General features: G+C 45.0%; 1 protein-coding gene across 1 annotated transcript in view; it reads right to left on the bottom strand.

Moving 5' to 3' along the window:
- Positions 1-22,136, bottom strand: part of LOC141961240 (scavenger receptor cysteine-rich domain-containing protein DMBT1-like) — a 44,834-nt gene that overhangs the window by 20,621 nt on the left and 2,077 nt on the right. The window contains exons 2-13 of the mRNA XM_074908042.1: positions 21,053-21,364; positions 18,603-19,067; positions 17,960-17,995; positions 17,509-17,827; positions 15,887-16,221; positions 15,659-15,688; positions 13,965-14,115; positions 13,443-13,654; positions 13,014-13,186; positions 12,102-12,490; positions 11,158-11,429; positions 10,416-10,578 (exon numbers count right to left, since the gene is read on the bottom strand). Of these exons, the coding sequence (XP_074764143.1) occupies positions 10,416-10,578; positions 11,158-11,429; positions 12,102-12,490; positions 13,014-13,186; positions 13,443-13,654; positions 13,965-14,115; positions 15,659-15,688; positions 15,887-16,221; positions 17,509-17,827; positions 17,960-17,995; positions 18,603-19,067; positions 21,053-21,364 (2,857 nt within the window). The remainder of the gene's footprint in view (positions 1-10,415; positions 10,579-11,157; positions 11,430-12,101; positions 12,491-13,013; positions 13,187-13,442; positions 13,655-13,964; positions 14,116-15,658; positions 15,689-15,886; positions 16,222-17,508; positions 17,828-17,959; positions 17,996-18,602; positions 19,068-21,052; positions 21,365-22,136) is intronic.

Raw genomic sequence — 22,136 nt, 5'->3', positions numbered from 1 at the left:
TAAGTCCTGTTCCCGTTGCAGTGCACAGCGTGAAGAAGGATCTCTCCTGAGCCTTGACTAAAATTGGCATTTCCAGGGGTAGAAACTGCCCTGCCACACCCCAGCTGGCTGCAGGTGACCTGGGCTTCCCTCAGGTCCCAAGAGTCACGGTAGACAGTGGCCCAGCTGCCCTGGTAATGGACTTCGACATGGCCCCCACATCTGTTCCTCCCGTTCACGAGCATCAGGGACAAGTCTTTGGAAGGCCAAAAAAGACAGTGGTATTTGTGAGTGATACTTCCATATTGCCAGGTCTTTAGTTGGCTGTTGCAAATTGAAGACAAGAACAAGAACTTCTGGTAATCAGAGACAAGAGACTGGACAAAAACGAAATGAATTCATTAAAAACTGGAAGATATGGCATATTCCTAACACAAAAGGTTGGGAAAAATATATGATACTGTCAAAATTTCACAGGGGTGCATATTCTGAAATATTTGGGATTCATAAATTAAAATCTCATTGTGACAAAAGGATTTATATTTACTCCTCTTCATAAACAGTATACTGGTACTAAATGACTATATTAGGCAAAATTTACTTCATCAGTAAAATCAATAAGGATATATATGAGATTAAAATTACTGGAAACTTCAGACAGTAAAGAAGCTAAAAAAAAAAAAAAAAAAGTAAGTAAAGAGCTAACTTGCACTAAACCAAAATGAACAGAAATTATCTCTTTACCTACACTGCTAGGGAAAAAAAACCAAACCAAAACAAAACAAAAAAAATGCAAAGCAACTCTCAGTAATTTTGTCCTTATAAGGTTATTTATATTTTTAAAATACGTAGTAGCATATATTTTGCAAATATACAGTAATATGTTTCATGAAAGATGCTTTTCTACATCACATAAGGAAATTTCTAGTTGGTTTATGATTCTTATGAACAATCAGTTGAAATAATTTTTTAGTTAGGAAGCAACAGGAATGGTAAGATGGATAAACCTCTGAAGGGCATTATGCTCTACAAAAAAATAAAATAAAATGTAACTGTCCTGCTCCTTACAGTTTATTATTTGAAGACTTTGAATGCAGAGGCTAGTGTGTGGGTTATACTACACTCTCAAGAAGTATCTGCTGAAATACAGGGGAATAGTTTGGGATGTCCTGAAGAGCTTGATAATGATTTTGGTGGTTTAGTTCCCTGTCTCTGAGCACCAGAATATCAAGGCAGCAGGTGTATATAGCATGCTATTGATCACTGACGTCAGTAAACCAGGCGTTATCTGCACAGATGACACTGGCATTTTCCTGATGGAAAGAGCTACTGATGAGCCATCTGTTATGGGAGCACTGCCAGAGGAGAGCTTCACCCACTCGGCGCTGCACCTCCTCCAGGAGGATTTCTCCTGTGCCATCACCAAAAAGAGCTTCTTCCAGAGGTGCAGAACATCTGTTCTACCCATTCACTAGCCCTAGGGGCAAGCCTGTGGAAGACAAAAAGAAATTAGATCAACTATTTAGGGTAACTGATGTGTTTTTAGTGACCCCTGCAGTGCCAGGCTTTTGGAGGCAATGCTTTACAACAGATTTTTAAGGAGTCCCTCAGCAAGGAAGTGTGCTCTAAGCTCTGCTGTGCACCAGACTTCAGTTCCTGTAGTTTGGGGCCTGATTTTAAAGCACCTTCCAAGGGTGAGGCATGTGAGTGTCCTTATGGCAGCTGCATAAAGTCAGCGTTACACTGATACAATGCTGTCATCATCTAGTGGGGACTTCAGCACATTATATTGTGTTTTGTCTGGCTAGCAATGGACTTGACAAGGAAGCCAGTGCTGAGAACAGTGTAGCAGAAGGTCACTGCCATCAGTGTTTCATTTACTGAATGAAAATTGAATGCATGTGGCCCCTCAGGGGTTACTTTTGCCCTGGGTGCATGCATACTGCGTGGCTCCTAGCTGAAGATCTGCACGGTGAAGACCACCGTGGTAGCCCTTGGCTCTCAACTACTTCCCGTTTATTACCCACACTGACTAATATTATTCCCAAAGCTCACAGAAACCGTGTCACAGACAAACACCTCGCTATAAGGAAGAGATCTGCTGACACTGGTGTACCCAAAGGAGTAATTCAGACCTAGGCTGTGTCTAACCTCTAGGCTGTGACTAACCTGCTACACATATGCAGCTCACCATGCTTTTACCAAATACTCTGACTTGCTTGGTAGGATCCCTTATCAGTGTGTTATTATATTTTTGTCCAAGACTCTCCAGTGCACTAAAGAAAATTACTTACTTATCATTGTGTATGTTTTCCTACAAAGCATTAGAACACAGTTCCATATATATGCTTTCTACATTACATTAAAAGAAATAATTAAAATCTTCAGTTGCATCTTGAGTCCTCGAGCCCACTAAACACCCATGATGGCTATTGGTTTGAGTGGGCTTTGGTACAGGTTACAAAATTTGCCAGTATTGATTTTAGAAGAAAACGCAAGAGGGAAAGGCAGTGCTGAATAACAAAGACACAGTACCTGGACACTGCAGACATCCCCGTGCAGCAGTAGCAGCATCTGAAGGGCAGTCAACATGGAACTCACATGAACCAGGTTCCCTATAATGCTGATAAAACATGTTTCAGAATTTATAAGCATGTGGATTTAAAGGGGTGTGCTCTGCAGTTTGACCAGCCTTATTTATTTTCTTTTCTTTTCTTTTTTTTTTTTTTTTTTTAAGTTAGCTTTTTCATACAATGGAGATAGTTTTAACTTCTAAAAACATTCTCTTAATTTTTTTTGGCAAGAGTTTGTTTATAATACCTTGATTTTTTTGGTTGCCTTAATTATTGTTTGGAACCTTTCTCTTCTATGGGACCAGAGATTAAACCCTCCCCTTGGCACATCTGATGGCAGCCAGTGGCCCAAGAGGAACGAGCTGCATGCAGCCAGGGAGAAAATTAGTGATGTCAAGCAAAAAATGATGGCAGGCTTTTTTCGCCTCTCAGTTTCTCCACTGCCCTGAAGTTGAGCTAGGGTGGTTGTGTTCCTCCATCCCCTCACAGACCAGACCCCCCAGCCCACATCCATGGTGGTGGCTCTGTCTGGGGTCCATTGGGATGGCTCTGTGGGCTGAGGGTTGCAGGGATTTGCAACACCTCCTGCTCTGGGCTGCTTGTGCTGTCCAGGAGCCTGGACAGATCGAGTCCCAGCAAGGAAAGCCTATTCTGGGGCACCCCTCTGGGCAGGGGTACCACGAGCTGGCTCCCACGGCTCACACAGACAGGCCCTGGGCACCAGAGCACTTGCAGCTCTAAGCGTTACTGGGGCGATGGACTGCCTTATCTGCTAGGAGACAAAATGGTGTGTTTTTTTTCAGAACGCAATGCCAGAAACCCCTCCAATTCTAGTCTGTATTTCAAACAGTTAATTTTCAGCTTGATCTGTCAGTGTCATCCCAGCTGTCATATTTCACAGCCTTCAGGAGGAATCTCATGTGACGCCTGGATTAATCCTTGCAGTGTTGGCAGAGAGTAGTCCACTTGTCTTCCTCAACAATGCATTCCTTAGAGAAATCCACTGAACTTTTATGAAACAAAGAAGACTTGTTTCACACTGGCAAGGCTCGGATCAAGTGTTTACTCTATATGCACAGTGTGCAGCTTTCAAATGCACGCTGCCCAAGCTGCCCAGGAACTTGAAAAGAAAACTGAAGCAAGAGGTTTTGGCCACCCTCCTGCAACTGGGCTTCACAGTTGGCTTTCTGAGCCTGCAACTAGGGATGGCAGGATCCAGCAGTTTGGAAAGAATCACAGAATCATCTCGGTTGGAAAAGCCCTTGAAGCTCCTCCAATCCAACCATTGACCCTCCCCCTGACCGTTCCCAACTCCCCCAGATCCCTCAGCGCTGGCTCAGCCCGACTCTTCAACCCCTCCAGGGATCCCGGGGACTCCCCCCTGCCCTGGGCAGCCCATTCCAACGCCCAACAGCCCCTTCTGCACAGAAATCCTTCCTCAGAGCCAGCCTGACCCTGCCCTGGGCAGCTTGAGGCCATTCCCTCGGGGCCTGGCGCTGGGGCCTTGGCTCCAGAGACTCATCCCCCCTCTCTGCCCCCTCCTGGCAGGGAGTTGCAGAGGGCCAGGAGGTCTCCCCTCAGCCTCCTCTGCTCCAGACTGAACCCCCCCAGTTCCCCCAGCCGCTCCCCAGCAGACCTGTGCTCCAGACCCTGCCCCAGCTCCGTTGCCCTAAAGAAGGTCTGGCTTTGCCACATTAAGTCATGCTCCCTGCCACCTCTTTTTGTGGGAGAATGGATCCCTCTCATCAGTGTAACAGTTTTCATCATATCTCATGAAAAAAGCTCTGCTTGAATCTGGGCTTAGCTATGGAAGATGGTGGTAACTAATGCCAAATGCTTCAGAAACACCTCAACATCACTAGATGAACCTGTGTATAAACCTTTGTAAACAGGTAACTTCATCAAACGAGGAGCCCTCAGATGGGAGTCCTTTTGTGCTAGCAACTTGTCAGTCATGGAAGAAAAGTCAGTCTTTGTACAGAGTGCCTAATTTTACTCAGTGCCTAAATTAAAGATCAATAAGCAGAAGTGATGAGGGAGATAAGGCAAGGAGTAAAAGGATCTTGACATGTACCAGGAATTTACCTGCATGGTTTTCAAGAAGCAGGGATGAGAGGGAGGGAAAAGAAGAAAGAAAGCAAGAAGTCATATGAAACCTCTACTAAAATCAGAAGAGACTTCATCCCCATCCCAGTAGATGGGTTCTTTTGCAGCCTCTGAGGTTACCAGGCAGCACTCATCTGACTGCAACTGTGCAAAACCCACATTATCTCTATTCTGTGTAGTCACACATACACACTCAGGAAACTTTCATAGACTCAGCATGTCTGAGGACAAAATACAGCCCTCTCAGTCTTCATACAGAAAGAGGAGAAAAGAGAGAAGCCATCTCTCTGAAACTATAGTTTCTTAATACTGAAAAAAAAAAAAAAAAAAAAAAGGCAAAAAAAGCAGATGACAGTCATTCAAACTTTTCAGGCTCTTTAGAACAACAGCAGTCCAATTAATTTCTACATTACAGCCTGTGACTAATTCACTTATTTCAGAACGAAGGAAAAAATCTACTTGGAGGGGTACCAGGTGATTCAGGGCAAAAGAGTCAATCCAAGTGTTATTCTAGGAAATTAAAAAAAATCTCATTCCCAGTGACCCAGCTGGGTCACTAATGAGTTTCCTCAGCCAAGCTTGATTTTGTTAAAATATGCTTTTTGTGTTATAGTTCTTGAGCCTGAGATAGAAAGTCTCCTAAAATATACAAGCTGCTGTGAGAATTTTAATATCGCCTCAGTTTTTCCCAGCTAGATATAAACAGCCAAATAAATAAAAAATAAATAACCCCATGAAAATAAGACTACCAAAGTAAAGAAAAACAAATAAATAAGGAAAATCTCTTCTCCTTGTAACATAAGGCGTTTAACGTAAGTTGTGCAAAAAATTGCTCTTGGGTTCAGGGGTGCTGGACAGCAAAGGACTGCAATTCTTTTTATCCTGAACTTGTCACAAATGAATGGCAGTGGTGGGTCGGTCTCAAGAAATGCATTTGTTGTTTCCTCTGAGTTTTTTTTAAGTGTATTGGACAATTCAGCAACCCAGTTGCCTGATTTCCCATTCAAGGTAGATTCTAGTGCAATCCTCTTAAAAAAGCTTGTCCGTGGCTGATGAGTTATTGAAAAAAAAAATAAAATTATCGGTCAAGCGAAAGTGATCTCCAGAGCGTATTCATTTAGCTATTTAATTGGAATTTGGTGCAAGCGTTCAGTCTCGGACATTAAAGGACACCTATGTCAAAACTGTGAGCAGAATGTTATTCTTAGCTGCTTAATTCAGCTTGATGTCAAAGAGTATCTGTGGGCTTCTATGGCAAGTCCTGAGGAGAAAGTAATGGAAATGAGAAAAATTGTGTTTCTTACCCATACCCTGCAAACCCAAATTAGTGCTTTTTTTTGTCTCAATCTACACGAGGATTTGTTACTAACAACTGGAAAATGAATCTACTTGCTAGCTATGAGATATAGAAACAAAACAATGTTTATTTATACCCAGTTATAAATATTTTTATATTATGTTCCTGGGAAGGAGGACTACAGAGTTGAGTTATCTGCTTCATACTCCAAAATTAGAATAGAAAGATAAACAGGACACCAAAACACAGGAAATTTAGCATACGGACAAGCAAAAAAGAACTTTGTTTCTGAGCTTTGTTTTAACCCAGATGCTGGCCAAATAGATTGGATGACAACACTGGGAACAGCATAATGGCAAGAACCCATAGAGTCCATATAATTTTTTTTTTACCAAAAAAGGAATATATATTTGAAACCGAAGTGCTATGGATCCATCCTCTTTCCATGAAAAAAAAAAAAAAAAAAGCCCTCAAGCACCACTTCAAGGGAGTTGCTCAGGGATGTGCAGTTTCGTCAGAGTTATGAACACTCGGAGCTACATGGTCTGTATATACATGGTATAATCCAGGAATTATCCTCTCCCAGCACAGTTCACACTACATAGGTTGACACTTGTAAGGGATTTGTTTGCAACATCATGCTTAGTTGGTGCTGAGATTGTTGGTTGAGTACATACTACTGAGAGAACAGGTAGTGACAGGCACACTAGGAAGAGACTGAATGATCTAACACCAAAGTCAGACAGTTATTCAAAGCGAACACCTGACAAGTGATGGTTGGTGTGTCTTCTCTGAAGGTGGAGGAGGTGACAACAAGGAGCCTAACTTTAGCCTCCAGAAAGCACATTTAAAAAGAGCAAGTGGCCTCCACATGCTCCTGGTTCTTGACATCCTTGTGCTTGCAGGCACCCGGCTTCACTCTGTGGTTGGCATAACACTGATCCCACACAAAATGAATAAACAGTTTAGTTAACATTTTGGCTTTAATTCTCTGTATTTTCAACTAGGACATGAAAGGCAAAAATCTCAGATCTTGCTTTTCATGTTTTCATGCACCAATGGTTAATGTTTATGCGGGATTTGACTGTTTGCATTTCCAACATATTTCAGCCTGATTTATGAATGCACACAACACGCTCTGAGAGTCTGGGTAAGTCCTGAGAAGCCAAACTCCTCACAACCACAATGCATACAACCATGGGAAAAAAAAAAAAAAAAGAAATCATCATTTTATTGTGATCAGCAACTGAAAATATTAAAGATTGAACAAAGCTCTTCCTTCTGGAAAGCAGATCTGAAATGTCTTTCAACGTTTAAATGACATTTTGCTGAGACCTGAAATGTCTCCTGGCTGAGATTCGATCTCTTGGATGAGATTTACAGTTTTGCCTGGCTTAGGATGTATGTTAATGGAAGGCTTCCAATTAATTTGACAAACCTTTAGATCAGATTGTGTGATTCAGCCTTAAATACTACAAGCAAAACACCTTTAACAGCTCAGTATCTTTTGAATTAGGATTTATTTAGTCTAGAGAAGTGAAAACTTAATGGAAAAAACATTAATCTTCAACTAGATAAATACACCTAAAGAGAAAGGGGAGAAAACTACTTCCATGGCCAGGAGGGACAGGGCAAGAACTAATTGGCTTGACCAGCAACAGTGAAAATTGAGGATAGACATTATGAAAAGCCTTTTTTCAGCAGTGGTGCTAATTTCAATAGTGAGTCTCATTAAGCATGAGAAGAGATTGCTTAGGCAAATTAGGGAAGAGTCTGTTGGGAAGATGTTGGGCTGAGGTTGTGGTGCTGAGGGTGCGGGGGGAAGCTCCAGCTGATGTGATTTTGATGTTCTGGGTGAGCAGTAGTGCCCGTGGCCAAGGAGGAGGTGGCACAGGGGTGGCTGGCAGTTAGGATGGAGACAGCAGCAGTGACCTAGCAGCTCTGTGGAAAATGGGCTGCGGTGTTCATGGGGACAAGTGCTGCCATGTGGAGAGAAGAGACCAGGGTGAAATGATAAGGCTTGGACAACTGGCCCAAGCCAGTGTTAACCTATAGATGAATCCTGTATATTTTATAACTGATAACCACCGTGCTAGTAGGGACTGTACTAAGTTATAACAACCCACTTATGCTGATGTAAAAAGTGCTAAAGCGTTGAAATACTGCAGCCTGAACAACGGGCCCCAAGCTGAAGCTGCTAACAGTGTGTAATCACTACAGAGTGTGTAAGCTCGCTAGTGAAAGATGCGGCTTAGAATATAATCAGTAGTGAGGTTGAAATGCTGAGAGAATGTATCCGGCTTCCCTTGTTTACCCTTGTTCAAGGCTGAGAACCCATATATCTGGCCTTGTTAGAAACTCCCCTGGTCTCCCACCCTGAGCCCTGGCCAGGCTTTGGGTGGAATCCAACAGGAGAATGAAACCAAAATTTTCCACTCAAAACAAAGGTGCCAGCTATTCTGGCCTGTCGATCAGTCACTGGACCCACTCACAGCGACTTTGGAAGCCTCACCTACGGGTGGACGCACCACGTAGGATTTCCCACTTGCCGGGACAGGCTCTGCACATCCTCGCTGTAACCGGGGCTGCCCAATATCTGCGGATCTGGATGACGGCAACGTATGCAAGTGGTGATGGATCTTTCTTAATCACTTTTCTCTCTCTCGTGTAGTAATGATTTGATGTATTAAACTGTATTCTCCTGTTTGTTTCTTTAGGTGCACTGTTCTGCCTTTTCTTACTGCATGTCTTCTGTATTACACTGTTATATTATTTGGTTATCACCAGTAAAATACGCCTGGTCTTTTCACTCTGGTGTCTGAGTTTAATTGGTATCTTTAATCAGCAAAACACAGGGCTACAGCAGAGATCTCAGGAGCAGGAGGCCGGTGTCATGAGGAGATAACAGAAATGGAAGAAGAGCAAAGAACAATGGTAGTTACACTGAAATAGTTGGGGAACTTGTAGACCTCTCAGGGCGCAAAGATTTCTGTGCTCTATTGATTCTCAGCTTTGCAAATGTGTCTAACATCAATGAGGAACCAAGGAGTCTTTCTAAGCCTTTCCTGTGAGGGTCGGACTTTTGTTTTACCTTTGCTGGTAGATTTTATTTTATTTTATACCCACCCTTTACAGTTTAAGTCTATTAAAATGCCTTGCTGTAGCCACATACACAGAATGCACAGAGGTGTGCCCAACACTCATACAAAACAGAGGTACTTCACAACACGGAGTGTTTCAAAATACAACTGATGGGCAGAAAGTCAAATACTGGAGGAAAAGCTTTCTCTCCAATAACATGGAGAAACACACTAGCTGTAGAGGGCCGTTATTCCTCACTGGCATGTAGGGGAAGCTCCTCACCTTTGGCGATGCTGTGGGAACAGCAGTTGGACGTGCTTGGGTGGGAAAGGATGCTCTGGACTTGGACAGCCGTCTGCTCTGGAGGGAACACAGGGGCTGGGGAAATGTAGATAGACAGGTCCTTACAAGTCCCCTGAACTATGTGGGTCATTTTGCTTTTGTGTGTGACACACAGGAGAAAGTAATGGAAAACAAAAGAAAAGGCATTTCTGAATCAAGAGTCAGCAATCTGGCTTCCCAGGGCCAAGTATTTTCTGTAAATATGTATGTGCAGAAGGAAAAAGAATTAGCTCATTCCTTTTGAAGTCTACATTAAGATATTTACAAATTCAGAAACTCCCTACATAGTATTTCAGAAGCAGGGGCTCAGTTTGTCGCTTGGCGAATTTTTAACCCAACAGACCATGCTCTTCAACACAGTAAAACATTTGTTTGTATTTTAATCAGAGACATTAATTTGAAAGTCAAAATGGAATTATTGCTTTGTAAACATTCCTTCCTTTGATTTTAAATTACACTGCTCACATAACAGATTACTTCAGCCTGGAGATCTCTGCATTTATAAATAAGCACAGTTTCAAAGAGAAATTTAGCATTAAAAACCATGCTCAAAATAATTAGAATATTGTATAGCCACAATTCCAGATGCCATGGTAAGATCAATTTTTACATTTCCTTTCCAGACATGACCTATTACTTCTCCCCAGATCAAATCTTCCTCCCTTATAATAAAGCTTGAAATATTTATCCATACCTCATTCATATTTTCTCTCCAGCTCACAACATTCCGAGGCATTAGGTAAATGGTCTTAGGAAGGTGTGAGAAGAGAGTTAAAGAGGGGGAAAATGAGAAAATGGTTGTATCAAACAACTTGTGACATGAATGTGGAAAGTGTTTTTTAATCATTTAAGAGATGATAGGATTACAAAGTTATTCTAAAGCATTGTAACAGGCTAGAACTGATTGAAGATAAAGATATCACAGCTTCTTACAAATGGCACATAGGTGACTGTCGTCAGTGAGGTATTTTGGTCGCTCATCACATGTGGCATTTGCTCTGCAGTCATTAGCGGACGGTGCTGACCTTTGATCTCACATTATCCCATGTGAAAGTATTTTCTTCGGTGTAAGTCTCGCAAGAAAACCAGCAAGAACAAAAACAACAACTGCCAGGATGGTGACAGCAGCAATGAATGGTGCGAGGGGATTGTCAGCAGCAGTGGAAGCCGCCTGGGGAGGAGGCACAGAAGGGTCCAGCCCTGCGAGTGAAGGCAAGGGGGGGGTTGGTCTCAGTATATTAAAGATAATGGCACAAAGAGCTGCTGCATTAAAAGGGGTGGTTCCCAGAGCAGAGTAGAAGTAAACTAATTTCTTAGAGAGTCATTGCTTTAAACTACATGAACAGGCTTTATAGCAGCAGGGATGACAACCTAGCTATGCAAACTTCATAAGCAGAAGACAGCTGAGGGAATGAAATGTTTCTCAAGAAGGTTGGGAGTTTGCTCCTAGTTGGCCATCACCTTACACATGCAGATTGGGCCTAATTAGTTCAATTAGTAATTAGCAACCCACACTAAAATGGGTTACACGCTACCTGTCCGTTGGGACAGCCAAAGCAGTTATATTTTTTGCAGGTGAACGCAGGGAGCGTGCAAGGTGTTGAAAGAAGAAAAGATCTGTATAAATCTGAGTCAGCCAAACAATCCCTACCTTTTTATCGTGAAGTTAGCAAAAGCAGATTTCAGTGACAGATGTCAGAAGCTCAGAGCTGTGGCTTTTTTTGAAGCCTGAAGTAGTCTTAGGGTAAATATGAGAGAAAGAAATTTATTTGACTTTACCAGTATTCCTACTCTGAGCACCCCCTCCTCGAAGCTGAAGTGGTCCGACAACCACATTCACTTTTTCCTCGGCAGAACTTGCATCTCTCTTGGACCGGGTAACGCAGCCCCGGTAGCAGCGGGAGGAGTAGTCCCCGAGCTGGCACACCACCAGCTCACACTGCAGGTAGACTAACGCGTGGCGGCTGATGAACTCGAAGGCATTAAATCTGAACCGAGCAAAGTGGCTGTAGGGAGAGTAGTACGTGACATAGGAAGAATCTTTAACACATCTAGAAAGGTAATAAAAAAGAGAATTAGTCTTCATGGACACACACATGTACAATCCTGCAAAAACACAATCGATTAAAACAAAATTATAGGCGACACAATTAAAACAAAATTATATTATAGACAGGTGCTAAATACAATGGGATAAAAATGCAACTTTTATAGCATAGACTTTTAAAATATAGACTTATTAAGTCCCCCGAAGCATCTAGAGCGTTGGCAACTATTTTTTATCAAGAGGAGACTATAGGCGTATAATCTCTTAGTCTCTCTCTTACATATATAAGACTATAAGAAGAAGGGAGAACAGACTCTTACTAATGTCTGTGCTATACAAGGCAGAAAAAAATGAGTCTAATGCTTGACCTGGCTTTACTAAAAAAGGACAGTAGATTCCTGCTGCCATTTTTCACTATCTCATCTCATCTACTTCACTCCCACTACTTTGAATTCTGCATATCAGACAAGAATGAAGTACATTACATGAAATGATAGTACGGTCTTAATGTCGTTTCTTATTTCCCAGTCATACAGTAAAAATAAAAAAATCAAATACCCCTTTTAACAGTCTGTTGCTAATGAGATCTAAACCCATTCAAATTGACTCTATTATTTTAAATAAATGCAGAACGGGTATTACAGCTATACTTCTAATGGCTTGAGAAAGCTCTTACCCGTTCTTGATTATATCATAGGCCAGAGTATTAAAATCATGAGGATCAGGTGATGCCACACATGTGTCCACAAACACCACCAAATTTGGGTCAGAGCTGTGAAGATAAGCCTGAAGGTACAAATTTTGGTTCAAGTCAATGTAGTATGGAGAGTCGTGCACTGGCCGCAAGAATGATGAGGAATCATAAAAAGTGATGTTCGCGTCGTATCTTCCAAACTGATTTTCATTCACGTCTACAGTATCCTCAGCAACGTACATTATTTGCATCCAGGTGTTTTGTAGCATTTTGCAACTGATGTGTAAGTGAATATTCTTTTTCCTCTTGATTAAGTACCCAGAAGATGTAACTTTGATCGTGTTGGAATAGTTGATTGTATCATTGTTCTCCTGTTTAACACACAGTTTAAAACGAGGAATTACATTTTTGTCACATACCATGTTCTAAGCTTTGATAGAGTAAAATGCAATTTTAAAATGTTGATTCATCTTAAACTCTTTAAATCAAGAAGCTTGATGTTGGTCTTTTCTGCTCACACATTGTAAATAAACTTGCTGAAGTATGTCATTAAACAGAAATCAGTGGAGAAAAACTGCTTGCTAAATCCAAGTCAGAGCTAACTCATAGAACATCTGTACAAAACCCCAATTGTGAGTACACAGTCATCCCAAACCTGCATGGCATATACAAGACTTTGTCTACTTAAAACCACAAAAGTTCATATAACTTCCTCCCATGTTTTCCTCCCTAGAAGCTATTTTCTGTTAAGCATGGGGATTCCCTAAGGCATGGAAATCTAAAGCACCAAAAACCTCCCGGTCTTGTTGGTTGACTTCTTAGCACCACAATGGCCCTTTCATGGCCCTTTCCAAAGCGGGTCCTGCAATTCAGTGTGCACAGCGGGGAACGTACCTCTCGTATGGTCCCACAGCCATTGTAGGGAATGTCGAATATCACTTCGTGTGATGTGACTGTTGGTTTACAGTAACTGTCGTTCAGGGTGACCATCTGTGCCGAGTAGCCTTGAGACTGGAGATAGTCTCTGCTAACCACTGCATGCATGTAGTCGGGCAAGCACAGAAGGGCTGGTAGAAGAAGAAGAAGAAAGAATATATTAGTGACTTCAGGAATTTGTTAATGATTAAAGTTTCTAATTGAACCAAATATTGATTTTTTTTTTCTTAATTTAGAAGATAGGTAGTTCACACACCAACCCATCTTATTTCACACACATAATCTCATTTCCCTAACATCTTTAAATATACACAATTTTTTTTTTCTTTTTTCAAACAAAAGCAATAAACAGGCTTGTCCATTGAGAAACATCAAGCAGGAACTTACTAGTGTTGTGATCTGCTGGAATGGAGGAGTAGTGAGCCTGAAACCCTCTGAAAGTGTATCTAGAATCGCTGTGAAAGCGAACGGTCATCATGTTTGAAGACGATATGTACGTGGGAAAGGAACCAGAACAAAGTCTCCCAAGAAGTGGGGAAGAGTGTGGAGGCCCATCATAGACTTCAACGTAGTCATACTGGCATCTGCTGCTTTGCATCCTGGTGAACAAACGTCAGCACCTTGTCAAATGCATTTCAGAAACTCTCATTTAACTGCATGACACGTGATAAAATCTTTCAGCACTTAAAGTTTTCAGGGCAGAGGTATTCATTTTGTATGTAGCTGTAGCAGGAAATTTTGAGTAGAAAATACCACAGTAAACCAGATTTTGTTCTTGTCTTCCAACTGCTGGATGTTATGGAAAGTATCTTTAAAACTAGGTAGGTTGTCTGTTTCAAATAAGTTTTCAAACTTCTCAGACAAGTTTTTTACTTTGTTATTTGCCCAGGGAATCAATGTTTTACTTACACAATATCTCTAAATGTGAGCATAACACGGAAATTGTTCTCTACTTGTATTTCCCACACGCAGTCAGCATTGTTTGGATAATTTCCAGGGTAGAAGGGACTCTGCAGCAACCCAGAGGAATTTGAGATTGAGCCACCACAAAAATAAGGTGCTGCAGAAAGAAATGGAAGAGAATTTACTTATGGTAACCTCTACAAAACTGTACTTACAGCTGCTGAAAAGCAGGTCTCCCAATGACTGTAGGTGATATTCTGTATGACCCAAATCAAAACAAATATTTGTTTAATCTTTAGGTTTACTTTATTATTGGATTCAGGATTCCCTGTCACATCCACGGTGTCAGGCCACCCTCTTCAGGCTGGGCTGGTAACACTCTGATGTCTTCTGCTCTGGTCTCTCCATTCTGCAACTGGGGTCTGATTCTGGGACGTGTCATGACAGTCAAAATGGAAGTACCTCTCTGAACAGACAGCATCCCCTCAGTTACTCTGCTGCTTCTATTTATTCCCCTAAGGACTTTGGAGGATAAATATGTTTCAAGTCTTCTAGGAAACCCTGTAATTTTTGGTCTCAGACTGAAATAATCACTCCAGGCTGCTGGGCCAAGTCTTAAATATATTTCATTTCTCCTATATGCATAGAAGCAAAAAGCTTTCATGTCCCTGCCAGCATGAATGACATATAACTCTTATATTAAACACACAGATAATCCTAAAGTTTTCCTTATAGGAAGGTGAGCACAAACTCTGAACTTATATTCTACAAGATGTGACACATAAACCCAACACGCCCCATTTTATATTCCTGTACACGAACAACCCTCAGTGCAACACACTCCTCCCTGCCTCAGAATTTTGGGGTTCTTGGGAAATTCCAAACTTGGGAGCATCAACTGTACCCAGACACCGCACCTTCCTCTGATCAGACTGGACGGGCTATCAAGCACCTTCACTTTTGTACTATTTTCTATTGTGAATGGTCAAGCTATAAATCTAAAATCTTTCTAAGTCATAAATAGCAGACTGAAGACCATAACTGCAGTAGTAAGCAGAAAAGACAAAAATTACACATGGAAATACTTGAACACCACCCTGCCAATACTGAAGTATGTGGTTAAAAGTGAGAGATACAGACAACATTTCCTAAGCCTTGACCCAGTTGAATAGCCCAACGAGGAAACGGCTTGCCCACAGCCGGACAGCATAACTGCAAAATAAGCATCACTGAAAAGCAAGGGGATATCACAGTCAGTCTGAGAAATATCATGCAAATTTAAAGTGACATTGCCATAGAACAGTCCTTCCAGTACTTAAAGAGGATCTACAGGAAAGTTGGGGAGGGACTCTGTCAGGGAGTGTAGGGATAGGATGAGGGGTAATGGCTTTAAAATGAAAGAGGGGAGATTCAGATTATATAGAAGAAGGATATTATTTCCTATGAGGGTGGTGAGGTACTGGAATAGGCTGACAGGAGAAGCTGTGGCTGCCCCCTCCCTGGAAGGGTTCAAGGCTGGGTTGGACGGGGCTTTGGGCAACCTGGGCTGGTGGAAGGGGGTTGGGACTAGATGGTCTTTAAGGTCCCTTCCAACCCAACCCATTCTATGATTCTATGAAACAAAAATCAAATTAAACCCAGGAAAACAAGGAGACAGCCCACAGATTAAGAAGGTGAAAAGAGCCACAGAAGAGCATTACCTGAGGGAGGTGTCGGGGTGGCTGGAGGACCTGTGGGTATGGAGGAAGAAGAGACAAAAATGAGACATGTGTCTCAGGACAAAGGTGCTAGGGCACAGATATGAACTCACTGTGGGGAATAGGGTAACGTGGCAGGGATGGTGCTGAGGGGGGCATGGGAACACAGGGGACAAGGGACAGAGGGCCAGGAGCGTGATGGGAGACCTGAGACCACTGCTGCTCACGCACCTGCACAGATGACGCTGGCGTCCTCCCCATGCTCGCAGTTGTGCACGCCCCAGCCCCTGTGCCTGCACCTCCGGAGGGAGGGCTCGTCCCCGCGGCACTGCACGTCATCCAGGAAGATGCTCCCGGAGCCGAGGCCGAAGCGCGCGCTGCCCGGGGCGGCCACGGCCTGGCCGCAGCCCAGCTGCCGGCACACCACCTGGGCATCCCTCAGGTCCCACATGTCGTCGCACACCGTCCCCCAGCTGCCTTCGCCGTTGTACAGCTCCACACGGCCCTCGCAGCCGTTCCTCCCACCGGAGAGCCGCAGGCGGGTGCCTGGGACAGGGCACATGGCACTGGGTTAGGGCTCTCCAGCCTGGCACACATGGCCCCCACCTCCCCGACTCTGTTGGGGATTTGGCCACAGTGACCATGAACTGGCGTGGGGCAGAGCCAAAGGGCCCAGGGGAGTGTGGTGGGTGAGGAAAGACCCTGGGGGTGCAGAAAGCAGATGCACAATGAGCAGGGACCAGCTGCGGGTCCATGGGGGGTCCATGGGTGCTCCCTGGGGGTCCTGGGGGATGCTTGGGGCAAAGGGATATTTGCAGAAAAAACCCTTTGCACACCTTGAACGTGGCCCATCCCCTGAGGGGAACCACTCGTGCACCCTGGAGCTGTCCCAGGCAGAGCAGAGCAGTAACATGCACCCAGGCACAGGACATCATGTCCCCCCTCCGCTCTTCTCGTGCTGGGCTGGGACTCACTGCAAGGCTGGGAAAAAGCTGGGTGGGCCCAAATTACCTGATGGGTACAGCCATTCAGCAGGAGGGGATGAATGCAGAGCTGCAGGGGAAAAGATGAAGTGAATGAAAGGGGAGCTTTGGAAGACCCTGGGCTAGCAGAATGCAGATGCATAATGAGCAGAGACCTGCCTGGGGGTCTTATGAGCTGCCTGGCGGATGCCTGGGACATTTGCAGAAAAAACCTTTGTACACCTTGACCGTGGCTCATGCCCTGTGGCGAACCACTTGTGCACCCTGGAGATTTCACAGGCAAAACAGAGCAGTAGCCCTGCACTTGGCAGGTACAGGCCATCAAGTCCCCCCTCCTCTCCTTTCATGCCAGGCTGGGGCTCACTGCAAGGCTGGAAAAAAGCTGGATGGAGCCAAATTACCTGCTGTGTTCGGCCATGCAGCAGGAGGGGTCGAATGCAGAGCTGCAGGGAAGAAGATAGAGTGAATGACAGGGCAGTATATGCAGCAGGCTCGTGGCAATGGCAGTGGGCAAGGATGGAGCACTAATGGGGGAAGAGACCATGGGGCTCTCTCCTGCCATCCCCCATCCAAACACCGGCCTGATGTGTCCCAGTTCTGTCCGCTCCACCCCACACCAGGATCCCACAATCCTGCTCTTTGCCACCACAATGAGCAGCTAGAGCTGTGAGCGTGGAGAGCCTGCTGTGCTCCCTGTGTGAAAACCAGGGGCTTTTCCATGACATGGGCTTCCAGCACCAGGCAGCAAAGCCCCCGGCTCACTGCTGTCCCCGGCTGTACCAGGGGAGGTGAGCACGGCTGCTCCCAAGGGAGGGCACCGAAACCCACCCGCTGGGGTCTGTGTGAGGGCCGGTGGCCTCTGCTGCCCACGCACCTGCACAGATGACGCTGGCGTCCTCCACATGCCCGCAGTTGTGCACGCCCCAGCCCCTGTGCCTGCACCTCTGGAGGGAGGGCTCGTCCCCGCGGCACTGCACGTCGTCCAGGAAGATGCTCCCGGAGCCGAGGCCGAAGCGCGCGCTGCCCGGGGCGGCCACGGCCTGGCCGCAGCCCAGCTGCCGGCACACCACCTGGGCATCCCTCAGGTCCCACATGTCGTCGCACACCGTCCCCCAGCTGCCTTCGCCGTTGTACAGCTCCACGCGGCCCTCGCAGCCGTTCCTCCCACCGGAGAGCCGCAGGCGGGTGCCTGGGACAGGGCACATGGTACTGGGTTAGGGCTCTCCAGCCTGGCACCCTGCTGTCCCCAGGTGGGCCCCTACTGCAGGGAGCTTGCATGGTTGATGCAAGACCAGGGATGTGTCTGGTGGGCATGAATTACCTGTTGAATATGGCCAGTCTCTGGTGGTCCTTTGAGCTACGGATTCAAATAAGAATTTGGTGTCAATGAGAAAGGCTCAGATCAGAGTCAGGCACCTGTCATGCACCCCAGAGTCACCCATCTTCAAGGAACCCCTGTTCTATGGCACTTCACAGCATATGGAGGTCTTTCATTCAATCAAAATGACCATCATTACTTCTCTGTTGCATGCAGCCATCTGCTCCCTGGGCAAGAATCACATGCCCATGGAGATCAAACTCGCATTGCAAAACTTTTGATGCAGCAGCTTTGTCTTTTCCAGTAACATCCAAAGCCCAGAGCATGTCTAGGTAATAACTACGGAGGAACTGGAGGGGTGGAGGCAAAATGATCCCCTGTTGCAATTCCCCAGTTACAGTGAGAGGAAATCCCTCTCTGAACAGTTTCCTTCACTGGCAATGGCTACAGAGGTCCTGGCCTCAAGCCTAAGCCCCCCAGTTTACCAGCTCTCCTCCATGATCTGCCAGCATCCTCCGTGTGTACTTGGGTGACAGGAATGGCCTAACTGGAGTGGCCCAGGGATGGGAGACACCCTCCAGTGCTTTCAGTTCTGGGAAGGGAGATCAAGGGCACCAAGGAGACCAGTGAGAGTGCACAGAGTTACCTGGTGTGCTCCCCTCGGCTGTGGTAGCCGTTGTTGATGTGGTGGTCACCTCTGCTAGGGTGGTTGTCTCTGCTGTGGGGGCTGTTGGCGCAGTGGTGGTTGTCTCTGCCAGGGAGGATGTCTCCATTGGGAAGAACCTCTCTGCTAGGATGGTCGTCTCTGTTGTGGTGGTCACCTCTGCTGGGGAGGATGTCTCTGCTGGGAAGGTTGTCTCTGTTATGGGGATCATTGTTGCTGTGGAGGTTGTCTCTGCTAGGGAGGTTGTCTCCACTGTGGGAGTCATTAATGCTGTTGTGGTCATCTTCACTAAGGGGGTCGTCTCTGCTATGAGGTTTGACGATGCTGTGATGTTTGTCTCTGCTAGAGAGGTCATTGGTTCTGTGGTGCCTATCTCCGCTATGGAGGTTGTCTCCAATGTTGAGATTATTGGCACTGTGAAGTTCATTGGCTCTGTAGTGGTGTTTCCTGTGGATACAGAGGAAAAACACATCCACATGAGTACCATGCTTGTGCAGTGGGTACATCTGTGTGTTAGCTACAAGCCCAGTTCCTCAAGGATGAAGTAAAACCAAGACAAATTACTCTGATGGCATACTCCATCTTGACTGAGGTAAATGGAGAGAATGGAGGTGGGTAACAGCCAATTGAAAATTTTTCTTGAAAGCGGTTACCAGGTGGTAACAGCAGGGAAAGGTACTGACTGATGTGGTGTCTGCTCCCAGCCATCACAGTCTATTTTGGCGCCCAATGTGGGACTGTGCTTCCACCCCTGGGGCAGTCAATTCCAGGTATACTGGACACCCCTCCACGTGAAAACAAACTGTGGCCTGCACTCTTCTGCCAAAGGAATTGAAAAGAATGTATTGGCAATGTCGATTGTGGCGTACCACTTGGCTGCCTTTGACTCCAGTTCATATTGGAGCTCTAATGTATCTGGTACAGCAGCACTCAGTGGTGGCGTCACTTCATTCAGGCCACGATAGTCTACTGTTAACCTCCACCCTCCGTCAGACTAAATAGACTGGTGGTTTGGCTTTGGCTAAATGCCAGGTGTCCACCAAGTCGCTCTATCACTTCCCCCCCCTCCCTTTTCCCCTTGTTTTCTCAACAGGGCAAAGAGGGGAAAGAAAATAAGATAGACCAACCCTTGTGGGTAAAACAAAAGCAAAGCGAAGCAAAGGTCCACGTGCGGAAGCAAAAGAAAACAGATTTATTCTCTACTTCCCATGGAGAGGCGATGTGGGTTCTCAGGAGCAGGGCTCCCATACGCGGAGTGGTTGCCTCGGAGGACCAAGGGTGACCCCACCCCCTTCCTCCTTTCTCCCAGCTTTATACTGAGCAGACATCACATGGTCTGGAATATCCCTTGGGTCAGTTGGGGTCAGCTGTCCTGGCTGTGTCCCCTCCCAAGATCTTGGCCACCCCGTCCCACTGGGGGGAAAATGTCGGAAAGAGCCTTGGTGCTGTGTAAGCACCACTCAGCAGTAGCCACCACACCAGGGTGCTGCCAACACCCTGCCAGCTCCCAGTATAAACCACAGCGCCGTGAGGACTGCTATACGGGAAATCCAATTCCAGTTGAGCCACACCCCGTACATACGGAAAACTGAAATATATATAAAACACCTGAACAACCTGTTGCCGTCAGTGATATCCGAGTTCATGATGATCTGTTGTTAATACGGAAGAAAATAACTTACAAATACACTACCTTTTCTTAAGAAATAAGGGGAAAGTAAAATCAGAAAACAGCAAAGTGACACAGTGGATGGCTATTTCTAAAAGAAAATAATATTAACGGACCTAAACTTGAAGGAAAACTTCAATACAGAAGCAGTGCAACGTGAATTGTCAGCTATGGCAGTTTAGGTTGTGCCTGTGAAATTAGTATTGCCCATAATGAATGCATTTGGGCTTGCGATGGGTTTCACCTAACCCCATTCCTCCCTGAGGAACATGACCTATCAGACATAGCTTTGCCTCTAATTTAAACTTATTTCCTTATTCTCTTTGTCACTGCTGGCTGATTAGCTGGAATAAAAATTCTGCGTGTTGCAATGCATACCTGATCCTTGGGGTTTTTAATTACTTTTCATGGAGTGACCAAGCACAGTTTGTATACTAACCTAGTGAGAAAAACATAAGTACCATGCTGGACCTGCAGAATCATCAGAGTGAAAAGACAGGGCTGTTGGAAGATCAGACTCTGCTTCCTGAGAACAGGGCTTTTCAGAGGGAGTGTGCCCTTCCACAGATAGAAAATTCTTAATAATAAAGTAGAAAGCAAGATAGACATATGTCTGGTATAACTGGTATAGCTTTCAACCATATGACTTGAATGAATAAAATGTTATCTCAGGAGGAGAACGTCTGCATATCCCCATGCTGACACACGTATGTTGAGTGCAATATATAGGAAAAATATTTAGAAAAGAAAAATGCGACAGCACCTGAACAGACAACACCAGCATCTTCGTAGTGGTTACAGTTGTGTATCCTCCATCCAGAGTGATTGCAGTGCAACAAGGAGACCTCATTTCCACTGCACTGCACGTTGTCCAGCAGGATAGCGCCTGAGCCTTGCCCAAAGTAAGCATGTCCTGGAGCTGCCATGGCCTGGCCACATCCCAGCTGCCTGCACACAACCTGGGCATCGGAAAGGTCCCAGAGATCGTCACAAACTGTCCCCGGCTGGCCTCTGTAGGAGAGCTCAACACGACCTTCACATCTGTGCCTTCCATTCACCAGCTGGAGACCGGTCGCTTTGGGAGAGAGGGAATTGAACACAAACGGTCAGATAAAGGAGCTGGAAGTGACCTTAAAAAGTCATCTGTTCTCTCCTCTTGCCCCATCGTTCCTAGTAGGTTCTTGCCCAGCCCAATATCAAATGTCTGTGAGGACAGAGGTGATACCTTTTTTCTTCCTCTCTTCCAGATCTCAACATCAGCTGCATACATTTTATGTAAGATTTCTACAGAAAATTTAGACGGCAGGCTAAGCACAATCCAATACAGCAAGAAGGGAAATTCTTTAATAATAATAAAAAAAGAATAACAGGAAAACAAAGGAGATACAATTAATTTCAGTCTCTGAATGAAATCTAAGTAAAACTGCATTAAGAAAATAGCACTTTTTTTTTTTTTCACTTTGTTAATAGGAAGAGAACGTCATGTTTTAAGAACACACTTCGTGTTTATGTATTTCTTTTATTAATTGCTGTCAGAATGTTTTATTAAAGAACAAGGAGATGTCACAATTTGCATTGACTCCTACTGGAATTTAGGGTGTACAGCACACCTTTCCTGCCCTCCCCCTGTGTCTTACCAGAAGCATGTCTGTGTAGCACTCCTCCGTGATGTACAAAGCCTCTGCTGACCTGGGTGCAGGGGGGCAAAGCAGAGCAGTGGCTCAAGCAGATCACTGAGGCTTCAGGGACACAGCAAGATGCACCTTGGACAGCCAAGACCATGGCTTTTTCCTAAACATATGCTCATGGTGCTGCTACAGTGCTGCCATACAAAAATTATCAGGCAA

Source organism: Athene noctua, chromosome 5 (genome assembly GCF_965140245.1).
Source record: "Athene noctua chromosome 5, bAthNoc1.hap1.1, whole genome shotgun sequence".
Taxonomy (NCBI): Eukaryota; Metazoa; Chordata; class Aves; order Strigiformes; family Strigidae; genus Athene; species Athene noctua.
The sequence above is the reverse complement of the archived record's forward strand: the minus strand, read 5'-3'. Positions and strand labels throughout refer to the sequence as shown.